General features: G+C 33.6%; 3 protein-coding genes across 4 annotated transcripts; all 3 read left to right on the top strand.

The window, feature by feature from the left end:
• Positions 1-5133: 5133 nt before the first annotated feature.
• On the top strand, positions 5134-7603 carry LOC123911116. Its single transcript, XM_045962470.1, has 5 exons — positions 5134-5667; positions 5944-6021; positions 6468-6567; positions 6683-6804; positions 7019-7603. Exons 1-5 carry the CDS (start codon positions 5293-5295, stop codon positions 7223-7225), a joined length of 882 nt encoding a protein of 293 aa, XP_045818426.1. The 5' UTR covers positions 5134-5292; the 3' UTR covers positions 7226-7603.
• A 3679-nt stretch (positions 7604-11282) lies between these two features.
• Positions 11283-18284, top strand: LOC123906968. 2 transcript variants are annotated; one of them, XM_045957003.1, is made up of 5 exons: positions 11283-11565; positions 11682-11732; positions 14241-14467; positions 14837-15638; positions 15796-18284. In XM_045957003.1, exons 3-5 carry the CDS (start codon positions 14243-14245, stop codon positions 17913-17915), a joined length of 3147 nt encoding a protein of 1048 aa, XP_045812959.1. In that variant the 5' UTR covers positions 11283-11565; positions 11682-11732; positions 14241-14242; the 3' UTR covers positions 17916-18284. The 2 variants fall into 2 exon arrangements, with proteins under 2 accessions (XP_045812959.1, XP_045812958.1); XM_045957002.1 differs by having other exon boundaries at positions 11355-12356.
• A 3088-nt stretch (positions 18285-21372) lies between these two features.
• LOC123909876 (pentatricopeptide repeat-containing protein At2g03380, mitochondrial) lies at positions 21373-24241 on the top strand. The gene has a single exon (XM_045960803.1). It carries the CDS (start codon positions 21393-21395, stop codon positions 23490-23492), a length of 2100 nt encoding a protein of 699 aa, XP_045816759.1. The 5' UTR covers positions 21373-21392; the 3' UTR covers positions 23493-24241.
• The last annotated feature ends 2559 nt before the right edge of the window (positions 24242-26800 follow it).

The raw sequence follows: 26800 nt of genomic DNA, 5'->3' as shown, positions 1-26800 counted from the left end.
GGCTTAACTCATCCTTACAAAACCGGCTTGTAAGGTGAGGATTGCCCTCACTTTATAAACACTTAGTCATGTCATCTCTCAACCGATGTAGGACTTCTTAACACCCCCTTCACGCCCAGCACTTTTGGACTTGGTGCGTGGATATAAATGGTGGGTGACCCGATAGCGAAAACCTGATAACAGGTGGTCCAACGGATTGTGGAGAGGCTCCTATACCATCTTAGAAAATCGATATTGAGCCTAAGTCAATCCTACAAAACCGGCTTGTAAGGTGAGGATTGTCTCTAGTATATAAATATTTAGTCAGACTATCTCTCAACCGATATGGGATTCTTAACACACCACCTCACGGCTAGCACTATTGGGCTTGGTGCGTGGATATAAACGGTAGGTGGTCCGATAGCGAAAATCTGATAACAGGTGGCCCAACAGATCATGAAGAACTCTGATACCATCTTAGAAATGAGTTAGACCCAATACTCAATTCTCTTTTATTCATAAAAATTGATATTTATTTCCTAGTCTTCTCAATAAAAATTAACAAGTAGTACATAGAGCAATCATGCTGCAAATGCAATGACGTGAGGCATGGCATGGTGGCCGAGAATGAAGAAGAGATGTGCAATCTCGTTATTTTGTGTTTGTCTCTATCTCAATAAATGACAAATTAATGAGAACCAAACCTCAGTCAAGTCAACAATGTCACAACTCACAAACTAACAAAATTACTTTTTCCTCTATTATGATTTCTTCTTCTTTTTTTTTTATTAATCTATATCATGATATTCATAATACTCATTCAAGCATTGCCACATGATTTGTCATCCCCGTAGATTACAAGTCCGATAAACAAAAGTCTCTTATAATATCAAGATTTTTTAAAGGCATGTGTGTAACATGATGAAATTAAGAAACCCCATTGATCTTTTATATACTCCCACCCTCCTTCACATAAATTATTACTTTTGAATCTTTGCATTATTATTTTACAAACATATAAAAGTCTCCCACGTAATATTTGGAAGAATGACACACAATGGTAGCAGTATTATATGTTTGAAAAATATTCAACATTTTAAGAAACTTTCATGCAATAATTTGGTATAATTAACTGATTATTGATCTTTTCTAAAGTACACATATATCGTTAAATAAATTTGGTTTGTACAAAACCTCTAAAGTTTTTATGACAACAAAATATTAAAAGAATAAATTAGATTCATTAATGTATATTTAAGTATGTTGAATCATGGTATAAATTTTGCATGAACATACACATGTTTTGAAGAGACACTAAAGTGTTAACAAGACAGATTCTAGTTTAGAGTACTAGAATCTGAAAAGCAAGAAGTCGGACTCTGGTTGAGAGTTTTAGAATCTAAGTAAAGGTCAGAAGCTAGAAAGTCAGATTATAATGAGTCAGAATATGAAATGAAGTTTTTGAAGAACTTGGGCTCTTGATAGATCATTATCAAGCTCGGAGTCTTATTTGTCTTATTGTGTTCAGGTGTGGATAGAGGTTCAGTGCAGTTAAGAATATACTGACTGTAGTGCAGTAGGTCACTTGTACACCGTCTGATCAAGATCAGACAGTCTAAATTTTAAGATCAAATTTTATAATTAAAATCTGCTTTTAAAATCTGAGCCATCTTGATCAAACGGTCTAGATTGAATGAATGCATGCAGTCAACTGCACACAATCCAAATTCGTTCAGGTGCATCTTCAAAAACGAATGAAATGACAAATTCCTTTTTGAGCAAAGAATCTTCAAATGTCTTTCAACGTTATATCAAGGAAAAGATATCAATTCCTCGGTATTTTTTGAAATAAATTTCTCATTTCCTCTTTTTGGGAATTGAGGGAGACATATCGAACAATAGCGAGGACAAAAAAATCCGGAAAGTCTCTAATGAATCTCTCGTGTCTCTTTAATTTTCTTTAACGCTTTATTCATAATTGTTCATTAGTTTAAAAATTGATTAAATATTGTGTGTGTGAAAGGTTCCTTGTGACTTGCACACCAAATGTTTGATAAAACACTTGAGCTGTAATTTTGAAATTATTTTCAAACAAAACCTTGTTGATTGCACATCAAGTGTTTGTAAAAAACACTTAATGCAAATATTTTTAAGCAAACTAAGAAACCTTGCACACTAGGTGTTCTATAAATTTTCTAAACTAGTTTTGTCTATTTTACGCTTGGTTGAAAAGTGTTTATGGTCGCTTTGTTTATATAACTCGATTAATTCATTGCTCTATCGATTGATTGATTTTACCTCAAAATTAATCAATTGAACGCCTTGGCGTATCTTTTCGTTAACGAATTCATAATTTCAGATTTACCTCAAAATCATGTCTTTTCATTAAAATTATGTTAATTATGTCGGTCGTTAATGTACGATTAGATAAAAGATACTCCTGAAATGAGTGAGTCAGTTGACTATTGTGCATTATTCACACATATTATTTTGACCGTATTTTTTACTAATAAATAAAAGGCTTAAATGCAGTTTTACCCCCTCATGTTTTGAAAAATGCGGAATTTTACCCCCCCTATTTTAAAATGCGGAATTTTACCCCCTATTTTATAATTTGTTGGATTTTGCCCCCCACCAAAATTATGCACAAAATCTGCTTATGAGCCTTAAGTTCAAAGCTTCGCACAGAACTCAATTTGGATCAATAATTCACAAAACTGATACCGAAACAACCGTAATCAAGTTAGCTTTCTACAGAATCAAACCCCAATAAATTTGGAGTTACAGAGAGAGATTAATTACCGTTTTAGTGAAGATCTGTCCAATTACTAATTCTGCAGAAATCTACTTGTGATCTTCAAATTCAACATCGTCTACCGAACGCATCGTAACTCCAAATTCGATGAAATTGAAATGCCAACAAGGGTAATTTCGTTAGCTTTTCATACATGTAAATAGTATTAAAAAATGAGCTACAGGCTTTCACTAATTTGAATAAACTTTCACTAAAACGGTAATTAATCTCTCTCTGTAACTCCAAATTTAGTGGAGTTTGATTATGTGGAAAACTAACTCGATTGCGGTCGTTTCGGTACCAGTTTGGTGAATTATTGATCCAAATTGAGTTCTGTGCGAAGCTTTGAACTTGAGGCTCAGAAGCAGATTTTGTGCAAAATTTTGGTGGAGGACAAAATCCAATAAATTATAAAAGGGTCATGCTAACCGGTGCCCCCGGGGCACTGGTTAAGAAAACCAAAATTAGAAAGTTTTGAAAAGTAAATAACACTTTTTAACCTTTCGAGAAGTTGACTGCACAAACTCCAATGCCAAATTACTATTTTTGCATCCTTAACTAGTGCCTCGGGGGCACTGTTTAGCATTTTCCATTATAAAATAGAGGGTAAAATTCCGCATTTTAAAATAGGGGGTAAAATTCCGCGTTTTTCAAAATAGGAGGTAAAACTATATTTAAGCCTAAATAAAAATAAATATTAACATATAAGATGTTAGATCCGTATCAATTTTTATAATTTATACAATTAAAAATATCAGTTGTCAAAATTATGTATTGGCATAAGTGAATCAGTCATGTGATTGTTGTGGGACGGAGGGAGGATTGATTACTTCTTGCCACAGCGGCTGCTGTAACAGCCGTTAATCTTTTTCCTAAAATTTGTTGGTCATACACATAATACAAACTACAAAGCGTAGTCTGACCTGAAATGTAACCTACAAAACTCCAAAAACAATTCCGCTGTTTTCAATTTTTCATTTCCTTGCGAAACCCGTTAAACACATTGGACAGCTTGGCGGCTGCCATCCATGCTATTTCCAAGAAGAAGTGCAAGCAATACAACTACAAGTACAACAGTCAACAACAAATAAATATCAACTGAGAGAATCATAGTAACAAATTATACGAATATTTTCATAAATAGTACGTCAAAAGTTACAGACACCGATATATAATATTTATTTGGTCCATTTTTCCACATTTGGTACTGACAATATTTGAGATATTAGTCAACAAAATATAATGTTACTTTGTAAAAAAAAAAGTCATGCTAACCAGGGGCACTGGTTAAGGAAATCAAAAAAAAAAATTTTAAAATTGAAAATTATATTTTTTAGATTTTCGAGGCGTTGACTGCACAAACTTCAATATGATATTACTATATTTGGTTCCTTAAACAGTGTCCCGGGGGCACTGTTTAGCATTTTCAAAAAAAAACACTAACATTACTATTTAAAATGGTATTTTTCTAATTTGTGTGGGAAAAAAAAGATATTTATGATAATACAATCATTTTTAATTCAAAACATAAAATTAAAATGACAAAATTACACTGCAAGTCCTTTATTTTTATTTTTTTAACATTTTGGTCTTTTATCTTATTTTTGTAACACTTTGATCTTTTATCTTTTTTTTTAAAAAACATTTTGGTCCTTTATTATTTTTTTATTTTTACATTTAGGTCTTTTTTTTTTATAAATAAATAAGATAAGGTTCAAAGTATTACAAAAAAAGGACTAAAGTGTTACAAATAAAAAAGATAAATGACCAAAGTGTTACAAAAAAATAAGATAAAGGACCAAAATATTACAAAAATATATATAAAAGATCAAAGTGTTACAAATAAAAGACCTGCAGTGTAATTTTGCCAATTAAAATTAAAATGTTTTATGGGGTGCAATTAATTGTGTGTTTTTGTTTTAATAAAAATGGGTTGAAGTTTGTGTGATCTAATGGTTAGGCCCAATAAATATGATCAATAATAACAGCTTTGAATACTAATTCTAGTTTATGTAGAAATAAGCGGTCTTAAATCCGCAACTGTTAAAAGGATTGACCAGCAGACGACCTTAATTAGCCCATATACCAAGCTCCATATGTTCTACAGGTTCCCCAACTAAAAAACTTTGTACCTCAACAAAAAAACAACAATAATGAAAACATTGCATAAAAATAAAAAAAGTTGTCAAAAAGACAATTACATGACACGTGTACGTCGCAAAATGTGAGGGGTTCCACACGTTGTGGGGATATGACTAGTAGCATTGTAAAATTGAAATTGAAACGAAACACGTTGGATGTCCAGCAATATTGGAAACCTCTGAAATTGGCATGTGTTGATTCACTCAGTCCGTTGGAAAGTTCAGCTTGATTGATCAGTTTGTGTCCAAAACTCACCTAATCAAATATACCTCGAATCTTCCTCATACTTGTGCCACACACACCCTCTTATATATATATACCGTTCAAATCCTTTGTAATTGGAATTAATAATTAACATTGACCCAACTTGAATATCAATGCCAACCACTAGATTGTTGCGACACTCTAAGGTGCCATTTGATCGAATAATTCCTTCTTCTGGTTCTATTTCGTCGAAATGTTTGCTGCGGTTTCAAAGCAGGGCCAGTTTGAGTGGAGATCATGTGATAGCTTCTTCAGCTGATCAGAAAGGAGAAAGGAATCATGTGGTGGCCGTGAAGGCATCTATGACTAGCACCAACCATTTAACCATATCACGACCAGTACAGCAGGACGTTCCTCAAGGATTGTCAGAATTATTAGCTGAGATCATAGCAAGTATTCGCAATGCTATGCTCGTGCTTCTTTTGCGGAAAGTTGTGATTCAAAAGAAGCTGGCACGGAATTTACACCCCCAGATGCTCGTTGAAAAGGTACTTCTATGATATATATGATTTGAAAGTGTGTTTATAAGCAGTGAACAGTCAATTTTATAAGACAATGGTATCTGAGAGTTACTCAAGATCTGTTGAGCCACGTAAGTATTATGTTCAAGATGTCCGGTCTTGGGTGTGAGTGATCCAAAAATGTGTTTATAAATATTAAAATTGATCGGGCGGGCCCAAGCATTAGGCAAAATGATCTACTTAAAAGTTAAACTGTAAAATTAATATTAATTGTGATTAATGTTGCTTCAATTACTTGTGCAGGCCATCATAGATTGCAGATTTTTTACATTGTTCGCCGTGGCTGGATCTTTACTCGGCTCTGTATTGTGTTTCCTTGAGGTAATTAATTAATTACTAATTCAAGCTTTATTTTCATTTATGGTGTGTTTGATTTGTTAAAGGGTAAGTACTGGACAGAACAGCACAACACATGACAGAACAGCACAGAACAAACTTTTTGGATATTGAACATTTTTTTGTCTTATACGATATTTTGTTAATAAAATGGTATTTTGGCATTTTAGACAACTTGTACTGCGGACAAAAAGTTGTGCTGTGGTTTAGTGAGGTACAAAAAATTCTGTTTTTGTCCTGTCCATTGCTTCCCAGTTTGTCCAGTTCCTGAAACAGTTTTACAATCAAACACAGTACAACTACAGTTGTCCTGTCCAGTCCCTTATTTTTTAGCGAATCAAACGGACCCTTAGTGCTAGTAGTAACCAGATTTCCATTTTTAAAGACAAAGAAAGTTCTCACGGTAAAAACATGTGGCTTCTGAAATGCAGGGCTGTGTTCTTGTTATTGAGTCATACGCACATTATTTACACACAATGTCTCAAAGGTTGGATCAGGGACATCTGGTTCATCTACTTATTGAAGCCATAGGTAATTTGTTTGTGTTTTTTGACAAAAGAAATTAATGTAATCCTATTTAATTAAGTCGTTAATTATTCCAACAAAATAATCAATCTCAATCTCAATTAATTTTTGTTGCATGCAGATATGTTCCTGGTAGGAACAGCCTTACTCATGTTTGGGGTTGGTTTGTATGTCATGTTTGTGGGATCATGCAGAGCTACTTATAAACAAAATGAACCATCTGGTCTCCTCTATATAATTAAGGTACTTATTTTCACAATCATTACTATAAATACAAGCTAGCTAATGTCCTAATTATTTATCGGGAGAGCTGGAACGATTTGATGTCAGAATTGACTCCCAAACCAGATTAGACGGTTCTGATGGTGAAAATAAAAACAAAAATGTTCTAATTAATCTCAATTTTATACACATATATAGATAGATGATATTGATTCCATATTAATTTAAATTTCAGTCACCACCAAGGTGGGTGGGAATGCAATCAATTGAGCAAGCAAAGTCAAAAATTGGGCATGCAGTGATGATGATTCTTCAAGTGGGACTAATAGAGAAGTTTAACGATATTCCCTTGGTTACAGGTGTTGATCTTGCTTGTTTCGCTGCAGCTCTAGTTACATCTTCAGCTACCATTTTTGTCCTCTCTAGGCTTAATAAACATTAAAATTAGTATAGAATGAATATTCCAAATTCATACTTTTGTGTTAAATTTATTTATTTATTCATGTAACATGTTAGTAGTATAGTAGTTCCTTTGTAAGTCAAAAGAAAACTATGTTGTCCTTTTCCATTAACGATGGAAACTCAATTTGTTTATTTTTACACGTAATTAATGAACCGTGTGCTTACCATAGAATGTTAGTACTTTAACACTCAAGTCGGTAGTTACTTAAGATAAGATAAAGTGATAAATTGAAATAGATTGTGTGTACCTTAAGAGTAAGTGCATACATGCATGTATAGTTGGATTTGAGGAATATTTGTCAACAAATACATTACGGTTCTCAAATTTTATAAAAGCTAAAAAATATCTTCTTTTTTTTTATTTATTTATTTATAAAAACGTCAATACAAAAACAATGATAAAAATGTTTTCTTTTCTTCCTCATGGAAATGATAATAAATGCTACTAGTAGCTAGCCTAGTAGTACAATACTTATGATTTCTTTTTGATAAAAGTACAATATACTATGATTAACTGTTTTGCAGAAATGTTATTTAACTTATTTATAGAAAAAACATTAGTAAAAAAACCTACTGTACTATACTACTTCATACTTCAACTGTTTCACAATATTTAACTTATTTATAGAAAAAATATTTCAAACTATTTTTTTTTTTTTTGGTGAATTTCAAACTATATTTGATAACGATAATTTAGCAAAAATATTACTTTATTTCTCTATTTCATTTATTCATAATTAATAGCTCTATTTATATTCATTAATAATAGCTCATGTAGTAGCCACTGATGAATACTCTCTATCCCATTTTATAAGGTTCACTTTGACTAAATGCACTATTTATATGTATTGTTTTGATTGTATTTTTCTAAAAGTATATAAATGTAAATATTATTATATAAGATATTGTTTGACTTGTTTCGATGAATATTTTCAAAATATCAAATTTTTGTAATTTTTACTAATAGACAATTAAAAATATTCGTAATCAAAATTATATATTAACATATGTGCAATGATTAATAGTTCTTGTATTTTGGAACGGAGAAAGTATTATTGAAGGGGATGAAGTTTGAACGCTATATTTTTCACTTCTTTGCACTCATAGTGTAAAAGTTTAATCATTAGACTAAAAAACTAGGTAGTGGTTTTTTTTTTTTTTTTTTGTGTTGATGTTATAGTTGGTGCTTCTAAAATCATGTTACATATACGGTTGATTTTAATATTTTGTTAGTATAATACTTTTCATTTGATAATTATCAAAAGTAACATTATAATATATTTTTAGGATCTCATGTTATAAATATGAACTTTTCACTATTGTTTAGCAAGGATGAATTTATACAACAAAAAAAAATGTAAGATACGTAAGGTGCATTTTCTTTTTCACCTACGTCCTTATTTATAAACATAAGCTTATTTGTTAGATTAGATTTATTGAATAATTAATTTATTTTTAATTTTTTTAGAAATAACAAAGTATCTAATCAATAATTAAGACTGAAGGGTATAAAATAACATAATAATTTAACATTAACATAATAAAAATTGTGCAAGATATACCTGGTATGAATGTAAAAAGGGACATATTATGAATTTTCAGCAGAAATAAAATAATGTTTTATTTGATATATATCCAATTAACCTTGGAGTTTAACACCATAAAAATTGTGCAAAAGATACAAATGGTATAAATGGAAAAAAGGACTTTCTACCAAAAAAAAAATCTAATCTATAATTAAGGTTGAAGATATAAAATAATATTAAATTAATTTAATATAATAAAAATTGTGCAAGGTATACATGGTATGAATGTAAAAAAGGACATATTATAAATTTTCAGCACAAATAATAATATTTGATTTTATATATATCCAATCAACCATATGAGAAAAGATCATCTGTAGTAGATTTTCCCCGCAGTCCAATCTCTTTCCTTCATTTTATTACTCTAGTAATTTTGTTTTTGTTTTTATTTTTATGGCTTAAATGCAGTTTTACCCCCCCTATTTTGAAAAATGCGGAATTTTACCCCCCCTATTTTAAAATGCGGAATTTTACCCCCCCTATTTTAAAATGCGGAATTTTACCCCCCCTATTTAATAATTTGTTGGATTTTGCCCCCCACCAAAATTTTGCACAAAATCTGCTTCTGAGTCTCAAGTTCAAAGCTTCGCACAGAACTCAATTTGGATCAATAATTCACCAAAATGGTACCTAAACGACCGCAATCGAGTTAGTTTTCCACAGAATCAAACTCCACTAAATTTGGAGTTACAGAGAGAGATTAATTACCGTTTTAGTGAAGGTCTGTTCAAATTAATTATCGTATGAAACTACTACTAGTATTTTCGTCATTCCTCTCACCCTGTAGCTCATTTTTTAATACTATTTACATGTATGGAAATCTAACTAAATTACCCTTGTTGGCATTTCAATTTCGTCGAATTTGGAGTTACGATGGGTTCGATAGACGATGTTGAATTTTAAGATCACAAGTAGATTTCTGCAGAATTAGTAATTGGACACACCTTCACTAAAACGGTAATTAATCTGTCTCTGTAACTCCAAATTTAGTGGGGTTTGATTCTGTGGAAAGCTAACTCGATTACGGTCATTTCGGTAGCCAATTGGTGAATTATGGATCCAAATTGAGTTGTATGCGAAGCTTTGAAGTTGTGACTCGAAAGCAGATTTTTGCAAAATTTTGGGGGACATACCTTCACTAAAACGGTAATTAATCTCTCTTTGTAACTCCAAATTCAGTGGAGTTTGATTATGTGGAAAGATAACTCGATTACGGTCATTTCGGTATCCTTTTGGTGAATTATTGATCAAAATTGAGTTGTGTGCGAAGTTTTAAAGTTATGACTCGAAAGCAGAATTTTAGGGGGGGCAAAATCCAAAAAATTATAAAACAGGGGGGGTAAAAGTCCGCGTTTTAAAACAGGGGGGATAAAATTCCGATTTAATCAAAACAGAGGGGGCAAAACTGCATTTAAGCCTATTTTTATTAAAATGGATGACCATGATTGAACTGCACCTTCTGCAGTACCGAAGGGAATCCGGATCTCAACCTTATAGCTTAACACGATAAAAATTGCCCAAAAAATACACATGGTATAAATGTTAAAAAAGGACTTTGTACCTAAAAATTTTTAAAACAGGACTACATGGTATTTATTATTAGCATAATAAAATATGGAGGCCGTTTTACAGTCTTATTTTAGAAAGAAAAAAAAAAGAAGTCATTTTTTTAATAAAAATAATCACTTTTAGAAATATCACGACGGTCGGAAAAAAGTAACTTCTCAAATAATATATGAGTATAATTGTTGTGCACCGTCAGTGTAAATTTTTTTTACACAAGTATCCAATGATGTCTTGCCACATCATTTAATGAACATGACACATCATATATTTTTAAATACCATACATAATATGTTGATATATTATTAGACGCATGTGTAAAACAATTTTACACTGACGGTGCATATAAATTAAATTCTTTATCCAAATAAGTTTTTTTTTACACATTTATCCAAATAAATTAAAAATTATTTTATTAAAAGAAAACTTTTTACAATAAACAAGCACAAAATAAATCTATTTTTCTATAAATCTCTAAAATCTAAAACAAGCACAAAATAAATTATATTTTTTTATAAAATCTCTAAAATCTAATCTCAAAATTATTAAATACGACACTTCTAAACCAAAAAGCAAGTGGAGAGAATCTAGAAATATACTATATACATTTGTTTAGATAATTTCAAAAACAGAAAGACCATAAATACATTAATAATAGGGACATGTGCATATAAGACACATTAATATATATCTTAATATAGAAATTCAACATTTAATGATATAAAAAATTTAATGCTTAAAAAATTAAAATGCACAAATTTTACCGCATATTTCATATTTTTGATTTCTTAACGTGTGTCGTACATGAACATATTAACATTCTCCCGATAATATTAGTACTATTTATTTTTGTATAAAATGGAAAACTGAAAAGAAAGAAAAAAAATTGAAAGAGAGAGAAAGCAGTGAAGAAAAAGCAGAGAATATATAAAGAGACCGGATGTTGACAAATTTCATGTCACTGTTCTTAGAAGGTCGTTTGTTTTTGTGAGAGCAGATTTCTCTTATCTGGGATCTCTCTCTTCACTATAATTCTTTTTTTTTTCCTTTTTTTCTCTCTCTAACAAAAAAAAAAACACTTCATTTTGTTTTTGTTTCTTCTTCACTTTGTATGTGTCTAAAAAATAAAAAGACCCAATAGATCGAAATCGACGATCTAAGCTTCTTCAATGTTGTTACTACAACACACCCACTTTGTTAATTTTTAATTCTTAATTTTATTTCTTCAATTTTTTATTTTAATAGTTGGAGTCAAACACTGAATTTTTCTTCTATTTTGAATGGTAGAATCCATGGCGGATTCTTAATAGCAAAGTGATACAAGGATGTGGGTTTGAGGTAATTTTACTAATCCTTTCTGAATTGTATGTTTAATTTTATTTTACTTAATAATTTGATACAATTTGGTTTTATTATTTTTGAACTAATAATGTTTTGAGTGCTATAAAAATGAAATTCTTGGTTACTAGGATTATTCAACTGAATATATAAACTTAAATTGTGTTTTTCTTTCTTTTTATTTGCTTGATTATATGAAATGTTCAGATGTTGAATTTTATTGTTTTGAATTGTTCTTTCTGTGTGATAAATAACCGTTGGTTTGATAATTGTTGAATAGGATCTGCTCAATTCAAATTTGTCATTCATTTAGGTTTGCTTATATTATATATAAAGATTTTTTTTTTGTGAATTTGTAATTGAATCAAGGGAAGACTTGCATGGTTCAGTGTGAATACAATTGAAATTTTCTGTTACTTTAATAGTTTAATACGTATTTCATTCTTCTTTTTTTTTGGTTTACAATGTTATCAATGAGGATGGAATCGAGGACCTCATGCATACTAGTCAAACCCCTCACCGGTCACCACTGGACCAAACCTAGTGGCTTGTCTTTTTACTCATATGAAGATAATGACAATAATTCCATTATGTCAAAGATGAAATTGTGATGCCTAATTTGAGGTGCTCAATTTTTTTGTAGATTTTTCGTTACAATGATGAGCCTATGTGTAGTTATTCAAGTTGAAAATTATTATTATTTCATTGAGATTTGAAATTCCTAGTTCCGATATTAATTGATAGAGAACGAATCGTTTTTAATGCATTTGGAACTTGTCACTTAAGTGTGGTTTCTAGCCTGTGGAATGATAAGTTGGATTCAAATGTATTCTTCCAAATTGCAATCCTTGTCCTCTATAGAAATAATTATCGACAGCTAAGCCAAAATTGGAGGGGGTGGGTTTTTTTTTGCTTAGTTGACAGTATTTTATTGGGGGAATTATAAAAACGTGACAAAATATTTGATTCAAGAGTAGATTTATTTGCTTAGTTGTACTGCTTGTTCAACTGCTAGAACTGACTGCTGATATTTTTGGTTATAAACATCGACAAAATATTATGGTGATTGCTAAGCTTTCCTTTGTCCAATATTGGGTGTCAAGAAGTATTTTCACCAAATTGGTGTATCATGAGATTAGTGTATTAGTGTAAGTTACATTGGAATGAATGAGCTATTGTTTTTTCATTTTTATAAACCTGACCGTCTTCTTGCAAACTTAAATAATGTCATATTACACTTGTAGGTCAACACTAACAAATACGTGTATTTTGTGACCTAAAGGCCTATTTTCACCAATGTTTGTTACATCGCTACCCCTTCTGCAAGTAATACGTACTTTGTTTTGATACTACTAAACATTGCAACATCTTATTGGTAGGGATGTGTTCACTTCTTATGGGTAGTCTGAAGCATAGTAGTCAATCCCAGATAGCGGAGTGGTGCGGCCGACCTCAAAACTGGGATAGCGGAATAGCGAATAGCGGGTTAGCGGCTATTCCGCTATCCCAGTAAAATAACATACCTTTTGTCAAAATATAATAGAAAAATATTAATAATAATTATACTAATAGTAATATACTTGAACATTTTTAGTATAAAAATATTCAGATTTATATAGTATAAATCATAAAAATAATTAAAAAATAATTATTATTTGGAATATATATATATATATATATATATATATATATATATATATATATATATATATAAAATATAAATTAATTAATTAGTTAGATAAAAGTAAATATTCAAATAGCGGCTATCCGCTATCCCAGTTTTGAGGTCGGCCGCTCCACTCTGCTATCTGGGATTGACTACTATGCTTAGGAATTAGAACTTTAGGAGGTGTTTGCTCCTTGTTCAATGGTTCAATACTTATTTATATAACTTTTTCCTTAATGAAATGGGCTACTAAAATGTTAATCTGCTCATGAAAAAATTAGTAACAAGTTTACTTACATACTCTTCAACTGTACTTGAGTTATGAATATTTTATATTAAGATTTACTTTCATTCATTATACTTTTAGATCAATGCATGTGAAAAGATGTTAAAACCTGATTAATTCATATATTTTATATTACTTTTTTTTCCTTTTTTCTACTGAGATGTTCCCTTGATAGTTCATGTATATTTAATGGATGGTTATGGGAAAGAACTTTAAATTTCTGGATAGGATACTATCTTTGCAATTGCTAGCATTGTATATGTGATGTCGTTTCATTGTTAGGGTAACTATTTGGATATGGGTTCCCATCATTAAATCCAGTTTTGAGTCATTGAATTGTTTAGCTGCTTTTCGTGGATTGAGTTATTTGATGCCATGCCGCATTTGGAATGTTAACAAAAGTGGATACCTTCTTCATGACACAACTCATGCGTATGAAATAAATCAAGATACTGCATGGATTGTGATATTATTGTGTCGAAAGAGAAGCTATATAATCTCTTATCACTTAACCTATGGCAAAAATTACTTATTAAAATATGTGTTTAATTATCAGGGATGGGCACCAAAGTTCAGAGTCTTCCAGGATACTACTCAATGAGAGATCTTAATGAGGAATCCAGCAGTTGTGGCTGGCCCCTATTTTATGGCAATAAAGCACTGGCAAATGGGCAATATTATCAGAACCATCTTCCAAGTGCTGCTGCAGATGTATGTTCAGCATATGATAAGGATGTCGTGAAGCAGACGATGCTTGAGCATGAGGCTATCTTTAAGAATCAGGTATATAGTTCTAGTTTCTTTTCATTATTAGCCTGTAGGTTAAATAATATGCTCATGGAAGTTTTTGGGTGATCAAAGATTAAATATTTTTTGTCAATTGTTTTGTACCCGTTTTTTACTTTGTTCTCCTTTGTCAGAGCTGTTTCTCTCAAAATATGGTAATTTTAAATTGCTGCAGTGGTTGTTTGAGTACTTTAACAGTGAGAAATCAACACCTGTTCAGTTCAATATTGACGTTAATCAGTTTTAGATATAGGTTTTTCTTCTAACATGCATATGGTTCAAGGGGTGATATAGTTTGGATTAATTTTTTATCTACCTATGATTGGTGAAACCATTGATATATTTAAATTATGGATTATCAATCAGGTGTTTGAACTTCATCGTTTATACAGAATACAAAGAGATTTGATGGATGAAGTAAAAATGATAGAATTGCGCAGAAACCATAGATCTGTTGGTACATCATTTTCCCCAGGTCCTTTGTCAACTCAAATAACATCTGAAGATACTAAAAAGTGGCACACTCCTAGCTTTCCAATAACACGAAGTTCTGCTTGTGATAGACCATCTACTTCAGGCGTTGAGGGCATTCATTCTCCTTTTTGTTCTAACAAAGGAATCAATAAGCAAACATGTCTGTTTCCATCACCAAACGGGAGTAGTTCAAAAGATGTTGAGATACTGGAGTCTAGACCCTCAAAGGTGAGGAGAAAAATGTTTGACCTTCACCTCCCTGCTGACGAGTACATTGATACTGACGAAGGTGAGAAGTTTAGTGATGAAAATATAAGTGGCACAACAATTCCTGATAGATGTTGTAAAGATGGGAAGGGAAATGATGTGAATCTTTTTTGTGGCAATGGTGAGAAGACTGGTAGCCATGAAGGCACTTCAAGATCTGAGCAGTCTTTAAGGAGCAGAAATGGTTTCGCTGACTTAAATGAACCGGTTCAAGTGGAAGAAATAAATGCTGCTGCATGTATTCCTCCTCTAAACCATAATCCCTATCAAGGGGAAGCTGAATGCTCTGATCCATCTGCCAAACAGAAGTCAAGGTTTTTTGGTTTTCCTACGGAAGATTTACTCAACCCGCATCATGCTCCTTTACATAATGGATATTTGAAGAATGATGGGAGTGGAAAACTGTGGATTTCATCAAAGGAGACAGGTTAGATTTTTATCATCTAGCTGCTTTAAAATTATAGAAAGAGTTAACTGTGGATTTCCTTTTTGGTTTTGCAATAGTAACAATAAATAAGTACTGTGATTGATATGGTATCTGATAAATTGTATCGTAACAATTAAGTTCTTAATGATTATTACAGGGCAAGGTAAAAGCAGTTTGAATCCCATTCCTCAAGTCCTCAAACGAGAGCAGTCATTTTTTTCATCCCCAACGATACAAGATGCACTTGGTAAAGGTTCCGAACCTACATCTGATTATCTAAGTAATAGAAGCAAGACTGGTTTATGGAGGGAAAAGACGGTAGGCGGTTTGGATATCAGTCAAAGGAATAATGCGCACTTGACTGATAAGCATCCAGAGTCTGTTGTATCATCGCACAGTCCTGGGCTCTTTGCAATTTCTCCTTCCTCAGATTTTGCCAAGTCTCGGTCTCAGTCAGCTCGGGAAATGGCAAGTAGTAGTCTAAACCAGAAGTTAATGTCTGTTCAGATTCCTCCATCTCCATTTCTAAATGCATCTGGTGCCTTGAGTAGAAGTTCCCAGTTACATCAAAGCAATGGGATTTTGGGAGATGGTTGGCCTCTCAATATCAATTCCAAGCATAATAATCCAGGTTTTCACTGTGAGGCATCCGTGCAGAATGGATTTAACCCCAGGATTGCTGAACACTTTAACAATGGTTCAGTAAGCTACAATAAGAGGTCAAATTTAATTTGCAACATGACATCTGGAAAAGATATTAACTTGAATGTGCGACTTTCAAATGGTTTATCCAATGACTTAGATACCCAGTCGGGTCTTGGAATCGTAGATGGAGAACAGAAGCACAGGGAGCAGCTTGCAGTGTTGCCTTGGCTTAGATCCAAGACTACATGTAAGAATGAGGCTCAAAATTCTGGTAGTGGTAGACGCTTAACTTCTGGAGAATTGAGTTTTCTCCAAGTTGCTTCTTTATCTAGCAAGGATGAAACTGGAAAGGGGGCTAGGGAAAATTTTATGAACAATGTAACTTCGAGTTTGTGTTCAAATGGGCCTTGTATGATAGAAGCTGGTGAGAGCAGTAGCAAAAAGAAAATTCTTGGTGTTCCCATTTTTGGTATGCCTCTGATTTCTGCTAAGGACTCACCTTTACTCACTTCTCTACCTGTGTCAGTTCCCAATCCATCAGACACAGGACTGGTGGAAAATAATCGGAAAAACCTGGTACTTGATATTAACTTGCCTTGTGATGCTGATGTTCTGGAGGTTGACATGGACAAACAATCTGTCACTGAAACTATTGTTTGTAATGAAGGATTTTCTAAAATGGAAGCCAACTCTAGAAATCAAATTGACCTGAATTTGAGTATGAGTGAGGATGAAACAATTCCAACAACTATTCCAACCACCAATGTAAAAATGAAGGTGGTAATAGATCTTGAAGCCCCTGCTGTTCCCGAGACAGAGGACGATGCCATTCCTGAAGAAAAGCAGGTTGAATCTTATTCAGTATCACTGCTAGGCCCACAAGTCACAGTTGAACAACCGCAAGATGAATTTATGAGGTATGCAGCTGAGGCAATTGTTTCGATGTCATCTCTTTGCTGTAATCAAGTGGATGATTCGACTAGCAGTCCGTCAGAAACGCCAATGATCGACCCACTAAGTTGGTTTGCGGATGTAGCTTCCTCTTGTGTAGATGATATGCAGAGAAAGTTTGATAATTCAAGGGGGAAAACTTGTGAGGGGAAAGGGGGGTCTTCCTCAAAAGAAATCGATTACTTTGAGTCCATGACATTGCAACTGGAAGAGATCAAGGAAGAAGACTACATGCCCAAGCCACTTGTCCCAGAAAATTTCATAGTAGAAGAAATTGGAACAGCTTCATTACCTACCCGGGCACGAAAGGGGCCGGCAAGGAGAGGTAGGCAGCGGAGGGATTTCCAAAGGGACATCCTTCCAGGCCTTTCATCTTTATCAAGGCATGAAGTTACAGAAGACCTTCAGACATTTGGCGGGCTTATGAAAGCAACAGGTTATGCATGGACAGGATTAACAAGAAGAAGCTCTTCTAGAAATGGGTGTGGCAGGGGTAGGCGGAGGTCACAGGTTCCACCATCTTCCCCTCCTCCAGTGGCAACCATTGAAACTTGTACCCTGCTGATGCAGCAGCTTAACAATGTTGAAGTGGGTTTGGAGGATAGAAGCCTAACAGGTTGGGGCAAGACAACGAGAAGACCCCGTAGACAGAGGTGCCCGGCATCGATTCGGTTAACCTAATTATTGTAAGAGGCTTAAGTTTATAGAGGAGAACTTATAGAGGGTAAGGTTGGCCAATTTACATATTGATCAGACATTTGATGTCTAAAGCGCGGGGATTTCTCTATGTACATTTCTTCAAACCCGTATTTGGATATATGCTTGATTTTCAGTTATTCTTCGGATAATACCAACTTGTATTATTCTTGAATAATGTTACGTGATTTATCTCTTTCGAGAATTGTTTTAGAATGTGCTAGTTTGTGCACTCTTGCTTTTTTTTTTACTAGTCACTTTCACTGGCTGCATGCTTGAATGAAATGTAGCTCCATTAAATTTTACTATTTTTTTATTACTATTTTTTGAATGAAATGTAACTTTCTTCCTTTATTTATGGCGAGATTGTTCTCCTCAATCACAGTTTTGTCATTAGCGTAATTAAAACTTTTAAATGTGTTTTGTAATATCAATGAAGCTTAGAATGTTCAGTAAATTAGTTGTTCATTGAACACATTTTTATTGTAGTAGCCGAGAGAAGAAATCCAAATTGTTTCTGGGAGCACTTCTGCAGACTGGGGTATTTTTTATTTATTTATTTTTTGAAGCAAGCCTTGAACCTTTTAAACTATATTTTTTGGTCAATTTACATGATTTTAAAGTTTTGGTCAAAATTTTAAAATTGGATCTTGAACCTTTTAAACTATATTTTTTAAATAAAAAGAAATTATTAAATTAAAATAAAATCCAAATGTATAATGGATAAACACACTTACGCGTTTATGTCTTTATCGTATTTTTATTTGGGTTGTTTTGGACAGTTCTATTCTGATGTAGTTTGCTACCTAAGTAGCGAACAAACGATTTACAGAGTCCGCTACTTAATTAGCGGATTGTTCTACACAAAGTTTTTGGTCTAATGTTTAATGAGATAACAGTTTTCAAAATATTAATTTTTATTACCATTAGAAGTAAAATTACATTGATATACTCTACAAAAAAAATTACATTGATATATACTTGTTAGGCAAAAAATACATCAATATTACAACTGAAAGTAAAGTAATTTAAAATATTAGACAAAAAAATTATATCACAATTTTCAAACAAACAAATAAAATATTGATTCAAGAAATCGACTGGATGGATTAGTTTCTCCTTTGGGTGCAGAAATAAATGGATCCGCAATCGTCTTCTCTTTCCAAAAATATAAGATTACAGCATAACCATTTTATGCTTTAAATGGTTGGGGACGTTTCGGTTAGTCATAACATTTCCAATTTTGTCCGTAAAAAATCTCTCGTCGATTATAATAACGATCTCAAACATCCTCTTTAAAGAACACCTGAGGTATTATTATGACTAACCAACGACGAACTTTGCATCCATTTATACATGAAATGACAAAAATTAACAAACTAGAAAAGAAAAACATAGAAAAAAGAGAGGAGAGGTGAAGAGAAGATGTGAGTGGGGAGGGTGTATATAAATTTTTTAACCGGTACAGGAGACTTAACCACCAATGAAAATTGGTCTGTAGCGAACTCTGTCAGCTAGGCAGATGGTGGTTTCAAAATTTCTCTAAAGTATCTCAATTTTATAATGTTTGAGAAGCATAAAATTAAAAGGAGTAGGTTACGTGATAAGCGAGAAGAAATTCACTAAAATTTTAGATTTGAATTGGACATTTCTAATCGAGGCAAATTCATCGATGTGTATAGTTATCAACTACTCCATTCGGTCATATATATAAGAAAAACTTTGTTTTTTAATTCATTGTAAAGTTGATTTGTTTAAATACTTCAATTTTACAATAAATCTAAAAGAGAAAATTTTTCTTATATATAGGACCGGAGGAGTAAAATGAAATTATGGGATGTCCATGTAAACCAAATAATGGCATGGCAACGGGTGCCCACGGGTGTGGGTTTGACACTACCCAAACCCACACCCGAAATCACCACCCGAACTCAAACCCAAAGGTTGTTCGAACGGCAAAACAAAACTCAAACCCACATCCATTGGGTTCGGGTTTTTCCACCTAAACCCGTAGCGCATTTTGTACTACTTTGCAAATTTAAGCAAAACAAAGGAATTTAAACATATTGTCAATCAGTTAGCAAAAATATATGTTGTAAATTTAAGCAAAACATATTGTCATTTTATGATAATTAAAGCAAAACGATGTTTGTCAATTGAAAATGTAAAATATAGGTAATTTAACATATATTCGAGTGGTTGTAAAAAAAAACATATATTCGAGTGGATGTTCGAGTTTCGGGTGTGGGTTTGAGTGATCCGAAACCCGCATGTGTGGTATCGGGTGTCACCATAACCCAAACTCAGTCAACTCGAAATTCACCCGTTGACTTAGGTTTGGGTTAGGGTGGATCTTGGATATGGTCCCCTACCAAATATCCACCGCAAGTGTATCTTCTATTTTCTTGTAAACTTTAACCGGCAAGAAACTTAGAGTGTGTTTGGTTCGAGGTAATTGAAGGGGAGGGGAGGGGAGGTGAGAGAATATTTTAAATTATTTATGTTTGGTTCAATTTTTATGAGGGGAGGGGAGGGGAGGTGAGCAAAATTCCTCGTAAACTCACTTTTTGCTTTCCCCCAAATTGGGGGATTTGGAGGGGAGAGGAGGTAGAGTACTACAATATTAATTAAATTGATATTATTATCCCTAATTTTATGTTGAAATCCAAAACTATCCATTTGATGATCTTGCTTTACTTTTTAAGCTACATCACTATTTTGTATTTATCCTACATATTTTACTTAACCGGAATTATTTTTATATTTTTCTCATTAATATTCTGTTTTAGTTTTTATTTACGTTTTCATTTATTTTGCTTTTCTATTGTTTAACAATTTATCTTTACATTTTTTTATTCATGTTTTCATTTACGTTTACTACTGTTTTGTACTATTGCTATATTTTTATATTTTTGGGTACATGTTCTATATATTATTTTATTTATTATTACATTTTTTTTTTGATAATTTTTATTATTACATTTTGTTGCGTCTATTATTTCAATATTATTACGTTTTTTTTTTCACAGGGAGTGACTTTATATCATATTGTATCTTAATAAAATATCAATAAATTCTTTTTTTTGACACAATAATAAATTCTTTTTATATATTTATAGATGTAAATAATTTAAAACTATAATTTTTTTCCGGTTAGATGGATCATAAATATTGAGAGTTTTTTTTTTACAAAAAATATTGAGAGATTATTATAAACATATTATATAGTTTAATTTATGAGACTATTTCAAGATTATAAGGATAAAAAAGTAAATTAATATTAAAATTTCTCTCCTTCCCTCGTAAACCAAACACATATGTTATTAAAATTCCTCACCTCCCCTCTCGTTCCCTCATTTAAACCAAACATATTTGTAATTAAAAATCTCCCCTCCTTTCCCCCTCTATTAAAATCCTTCACATCCCCTCCCCCTCCGAACCAAACATACCTTTAGAAAAGTGATGAAGCATATGTTTACCGTACCAAGAACTGTGCTTCGTCTTCAATGCAAAAAATGGAGCACCCTCACCAATCACCATCACGGTCATCGACAAAACCACCACCTTTCACTCCCTCCAACTTTTGACCTATCTCGTATCTGCAGAAACCTCGACACCGTAAAAAAACTCCACTCTTCCCTCCTCGTCCACGGTCTCTCACCCGACACCAACAACAACCTCATCTCCCTCTATGCCTCCTTCGGCTCCCTCCACCACTCCCGCAACCTCTTTCACCTCTTACCCTCTCCAAATCTCCACTCCTTCAAACTCATCATTCGTTGGCATTTTCTCAATGACAAACACTCCCACGTCGTTTCTTTCTACCATCTCGCTAGACTCACCCTCGGTTTCTTCAACGACCTCGTTGTTTTCTCCATTCTCCTTAAAACTTCTTCTCAGTTACGCGACCTTGTTCTCACTACAAGACTTCACTGCCAAATTCTCAAAGCAAAACCTCCTGATAGCTTTGTTCTTACTAGTCTAGTTGACTCCTACTCTAAATGTGGTAAACTTGATCATGCACGCAAGGTGTTTGATGAAATACCTGATCGAAATGTTGTGTCGTGGACTTCAATGATTGTTGCTTATGTTCAAAATGACTGTGCTCAGGAAGGGTTGATGTTGTTTAACCGAATGAGGGAAGGGTTTGTTGATGGGAATTTGTTTACTGTTGGAAGTTTGGTTACTGCTTGTACCAAATTGGGGTGTTTACATCAAGGGAAATGGGTTCATGGGTATGTTATTAAGAATGGGATTGAGCTTAATTCTTTTTTGGCGACTTCTCTTTTGAATATGTATGTTAAAGGTGGTGATATTGGAGATGCTCGTTCTGTTTTTGATGAATTTTCGATTTCAAGTACTTATGATGGTGATGATCTTGTTTTCTGGACGGCTATGATTGTTGGGTATACTCAGAGAGGTTATCCTCAAGCTGCGTTGGAATTGTTCACTGATAAGAAATGGTCTGGGGTTTTGCCAAATTCTGTTACTCTTGCGAGTTTGCTCTCTGCCTGTGCTCAAATGGAAAATATTGTTATGGGAAAGTTACTTCATGGTCTGGTAGTTAAATATGGATTGGATGATACTTCACTTAGGAATGCTCTTGTTGATATGTACGCTAAGTGTGGACTCATTTTCGATGGGCGTTTTGTGTTTGAAACTACGGTTGATAAAGATGTTGTGTCTTGGAACTCGGTTATTTCTGGTTATGCGCAGAGTGGTTCTGCATATGAAGCTCTTGAGATCTTCAACAGGATGAGATTGGAGTTGTTTTTTCCGGATGCAGTTACGGTTGTCGGTGTTCTCTCCGCTTGTGCTTCTGTTGGTGGTCATCAAATTGGTTCATCCCTTCATGCTTTTGCTTTCAAATATGGCTTGGTATCCTCTAGTATCTACGTCGGCACTGCGCTGCTTAACTTTTATGCAAAATGTGGGGATGCAACGTCAGCTCGCATGGTGTTTGATGGGATGGGAGAGAAGAATGCTGTGACGTGGGGTGCAATGATTGGTGGGTGTGGCATGCAAGGTGATGGAGTTGGATCTCTTGCTCTCTTTAGGGATATGTTGAAAGAGGAACTTGTGCCTAATGAAGCGGTCTTCACAACTTTATTAGCGTCTTGCAGCCATTCAGGGATGGTTGGAGAGGGATTGAGGTTATTTGATTTCATGTCTAAGGAGTTAAATTATGTTCCTTCCATGAAGCATTATGCATGTATGGTTGATCTCTTGGCACGTGCTGGCAACCTCCAAGAGGCATTGGAGTTTATAGACAAAATGCCTGTTCAGCCCGGTGTTGGTGTGTTTGGAGCTTTTCTCCATGGTTGTGGTCTTCATTCCAATTTTGAATTAGGAGAAGTAGCAATTAGGAGAATGTTGGAGTTGCACCCTGATGAGGCTTGTTACTACGTGCTCATCTCAAACCTGTATGCTTCGGATGGAAGATGGGGCATGGTCAAGCAGGTGAGGAAGATGATAAAGCATAAAGGATTGAACAAGGTTCCAGCTGTCAGTTTAGTGGAGATGGATGTCAACAATAATACACATGCCCGTGTAGCTGTTTGATCATATCGCCTCTGTTCATGATCATGTGATCATAAAGCCAAACTACCTGCTTAACAAGCGATTGGACTGGTTTCATGATCACCCTGCCAGAGATGTGCTGACTACTGAAAATGAGTCATGTAAAACTGGAGATAGTCATTTGGCATACAACTTGAGGGGATTGGCAGGCACTAATAGGTCCGAGGAGGCCAACTGACCAAAAGGTCAGCACAAAGTTGTTAAATGGCCTTGCTAAGCAAGGCTGGGTTTAGCTCGAGATCTACGTAAATTCATGGAGCTTTCATAAGCTCTACTTGAAGACTTGACTCAATAAGATTTTACCTAATATTAAAGAAACCTATAAATGATGGGTTGGACTCCGTAAGAGAACAATGACAACATGGACATGTACTTAGAGGGATTATCGAAGAGATGAGAGATAGAGTGATTCAAATGTGTTGTTGAAGATAATGATATAAACCACTTTTCTTGTGGGTTACTTTCTGTTTCACAGATCTTAGTAAATTTGTGTGTGATGTTTGATATGTGAATGCTAATGGTATCTTTGATTTGGGCCTGTCATTAAAACTGGGGGAATGTTGGTTGTAGAGTCATGCTCAACAAATACTGGTTTCTACAAAAGTAGTGAAGTTCAAGTCAGTCTTTTCTGGTTGTCACAACTATTTATTTGCAAGAATATACATTGACAGATGACTCCAAAATTTGAAGCTTCTGAATAATGCTAATCTTTTCATGCATTGCCAAGTAATGGTTATTGTTCTGGGCCGAGCGTCTAGCTCGAGCATCAGTGGGTGTCGAACACACATACCATCCGAACATGTCCCAACGGTCAGATACCCTTGCGTATTGTAACGGCCGTAAACCGGAATGATGAGCATTAACTGCACATCATGGCTCCTTAGCCGTTTTCCGGCAGCCACTTGATGGCCATTAATGCCATCAAGGGCCTTAGCCCAGCGCTGGGGGCTATATATATGCATCTCCACTTCATTTGCAAGGTACGCATTTTATAGCTAAGAAAACCTTACACACATACTGACTTGAGCGTCGGAGTGCCTGCAGGTACACAACCCCCCTCCGCTCCAACAGGGGTCTCAAACGCTCTCAACCACCGCAAACGCCGGCGAGGTCGCATCATTCTGGTCAACACGATCAGTTATCCAAACAGACGGAGTATAAAAAGCCTTCTTCATGTATTACAAACATTGCACAATGTCAGGAGAAAAACAACCTTGATATGTCTGAAAGAGATCTAGAGCAGCCAAAGGCAGAAAATACTAGATGTAAATGTCTTTGGCAGAAAGAGTAATTTATCTTTCAGAGTTAATAAGCTTCACGAAGATGTTGATAGTCAAGACATTTGGTGAAATATCTGCAGAAGCTCAATAATATTGTCAGTTTGTTACGTCCATGATAAAGGTATACTGTAAAATTTAACATCCTTCCTCGAGGTTAGAAAACAATGAAAAGTGTGTGACAGGAATTAAGTATCAATTAATAGTTATTTTAAATAATAGTTTATTTTATGTCATTTTACTTTTTTATCCTTTAGGGTTGTATTTAAAGGTATTGTGTCTCACTTTGAAAAGCAATCAATTAACAAATGAACAATTATCTTCTACTCTCAAAGTGCTGCTGCTCAAATGCAACAGTGTTGGAGAAGAAAAGAATGATTTATTGGATTAGATCTCTGTAACCTAAATTATTTTTAGTGCTTTTTTCTTTGATACATCTATTGATTATTGACTAGGATTAATTTCACGTTTGATAGATTAATTTAATTTTTGTCCATTATAAAATAAATCGTTCACATGATTTCAAAGTTGTTTGATTCATATGTTCAACCCTTATTGTTGAAAAAGACTTGACTGTGAAAGTCTTTAGGACTTGTACACCTTTCCATCATGGTTCTGTTGTTCAGACTATTAACAGCATCCAGCAAAAACAAAATATAAAAAAAAATAAATAAATAAATAAATAAAAAACCACTAGGGTAAGAGTAGTTGATCACTTTTATGTTCACTTGGCCAATAAAACATTAAAAGGAAAATTGTAAACAAAAAAAAGGAAAATTACACTCACTTCTCCGCATATTCAAATGTCACTTACACTCCTCTATTTTTCAAAAAACACTTAACTCCATTATAAGCTAACACCGTTTAGCTACTGTTAAAAAAACTAAACTTTTAGAGAGTCTAATATCTAAAACAATCTTTTGCTCCGTTTGTTTTTATATTTTTCCATGGGTATGTCTTCTTTGTTCCAACATTTCTCCTCCATGTTTGTCAACATCACTGCGAAACAAATAGCTTCGTCACCGACCACCAGCAAACTATTTTTTTGGATGAAACCACTCACCAAACTTGTTAAAGCATCTCTAATAGTGAAATTCACTCAAAAATATTTTGTGGGTCATATTGAAGCCACATTGTCTCAAAACAACTAACTCAGTTTTTATTCCAATAGTGCAACTCCAAAAAACTCATTAGATCCCAATATTTTACCTCATATATTAATATTTTATTACTTAAATAGTGCAAGTAGTGTGCAACGTATGTAGTTAAAAAAAATATAACAAATATATTATTATTTTAATTGCAGTTGATCCAAAGTTGTGGTGCTAACTGACGTTACAATACTACATATTGGTTGAATTTGTCAAAATACTTTTCCAAATGCCATTTTGGCGGGCGCAACTGAAGTAACGTCCGGTGGAGCTGCTCTTTGAATCTTATCAGCTTCTTTGGGCGCAAACTTAAAATCCATCAAGAGAAATCCTTTTGCTTTTGAGTCAACCTGTGATTGCATAAATGGAAATCTAGAATGTCCTACTTTTGGTGCATAAAATATAGAGCTTTGAATTATTAAAAAAAGGGGAGAATTGATGAATCTACACAGTGACGGATGTTAATATAGTTATGGTTACAAAATATAAAAGTGACGAACGTTAGAGAGAAGTTAAAGAGACGGGGTAAATGGTCTGATATTTTTGTAAATTTAAGGGAGATTAGTGTTCATTTAATAAATAGAGGGGGTATTAGTATTAGTGATATTTTAACTTACCTCAAGAGAGGTGAGGTAATTTTCCCAACATTAAAACCAAAAAGTTCGATTATAAAAACCAAAACATTTTTGTTTATATTGAAAAAAAAGAATCTGCAATGGAGATTGGTCAGCTGCAGTCTGCAGATAGGGATCCGGTGAGTGAATTGAAGAAACATATATCTATTAGATTTCGAGCAACATCTTAATCATTAAATGATTCGAAGGTACTATTTACAAATAATAGTAATAATACAATGATTTTA

Source organism: Trifolium pratense, linkage group LG2 (assembly GCF_020283565.1).
Source record: "Trifolium pratense cultivar HEN17-A07 linkage group LG2, ARS_RC_1.1, whole genome shotgun sequence".
NCBI lineage: Eukaryota > Viridiplantae > Streptophyta > Magnoliopsida > Fabales > Fabaceae > Trifolium > Trifolium pratense.
This window is presented reverse-complemented; position numbering and strand designations above follow the sequence as displayed.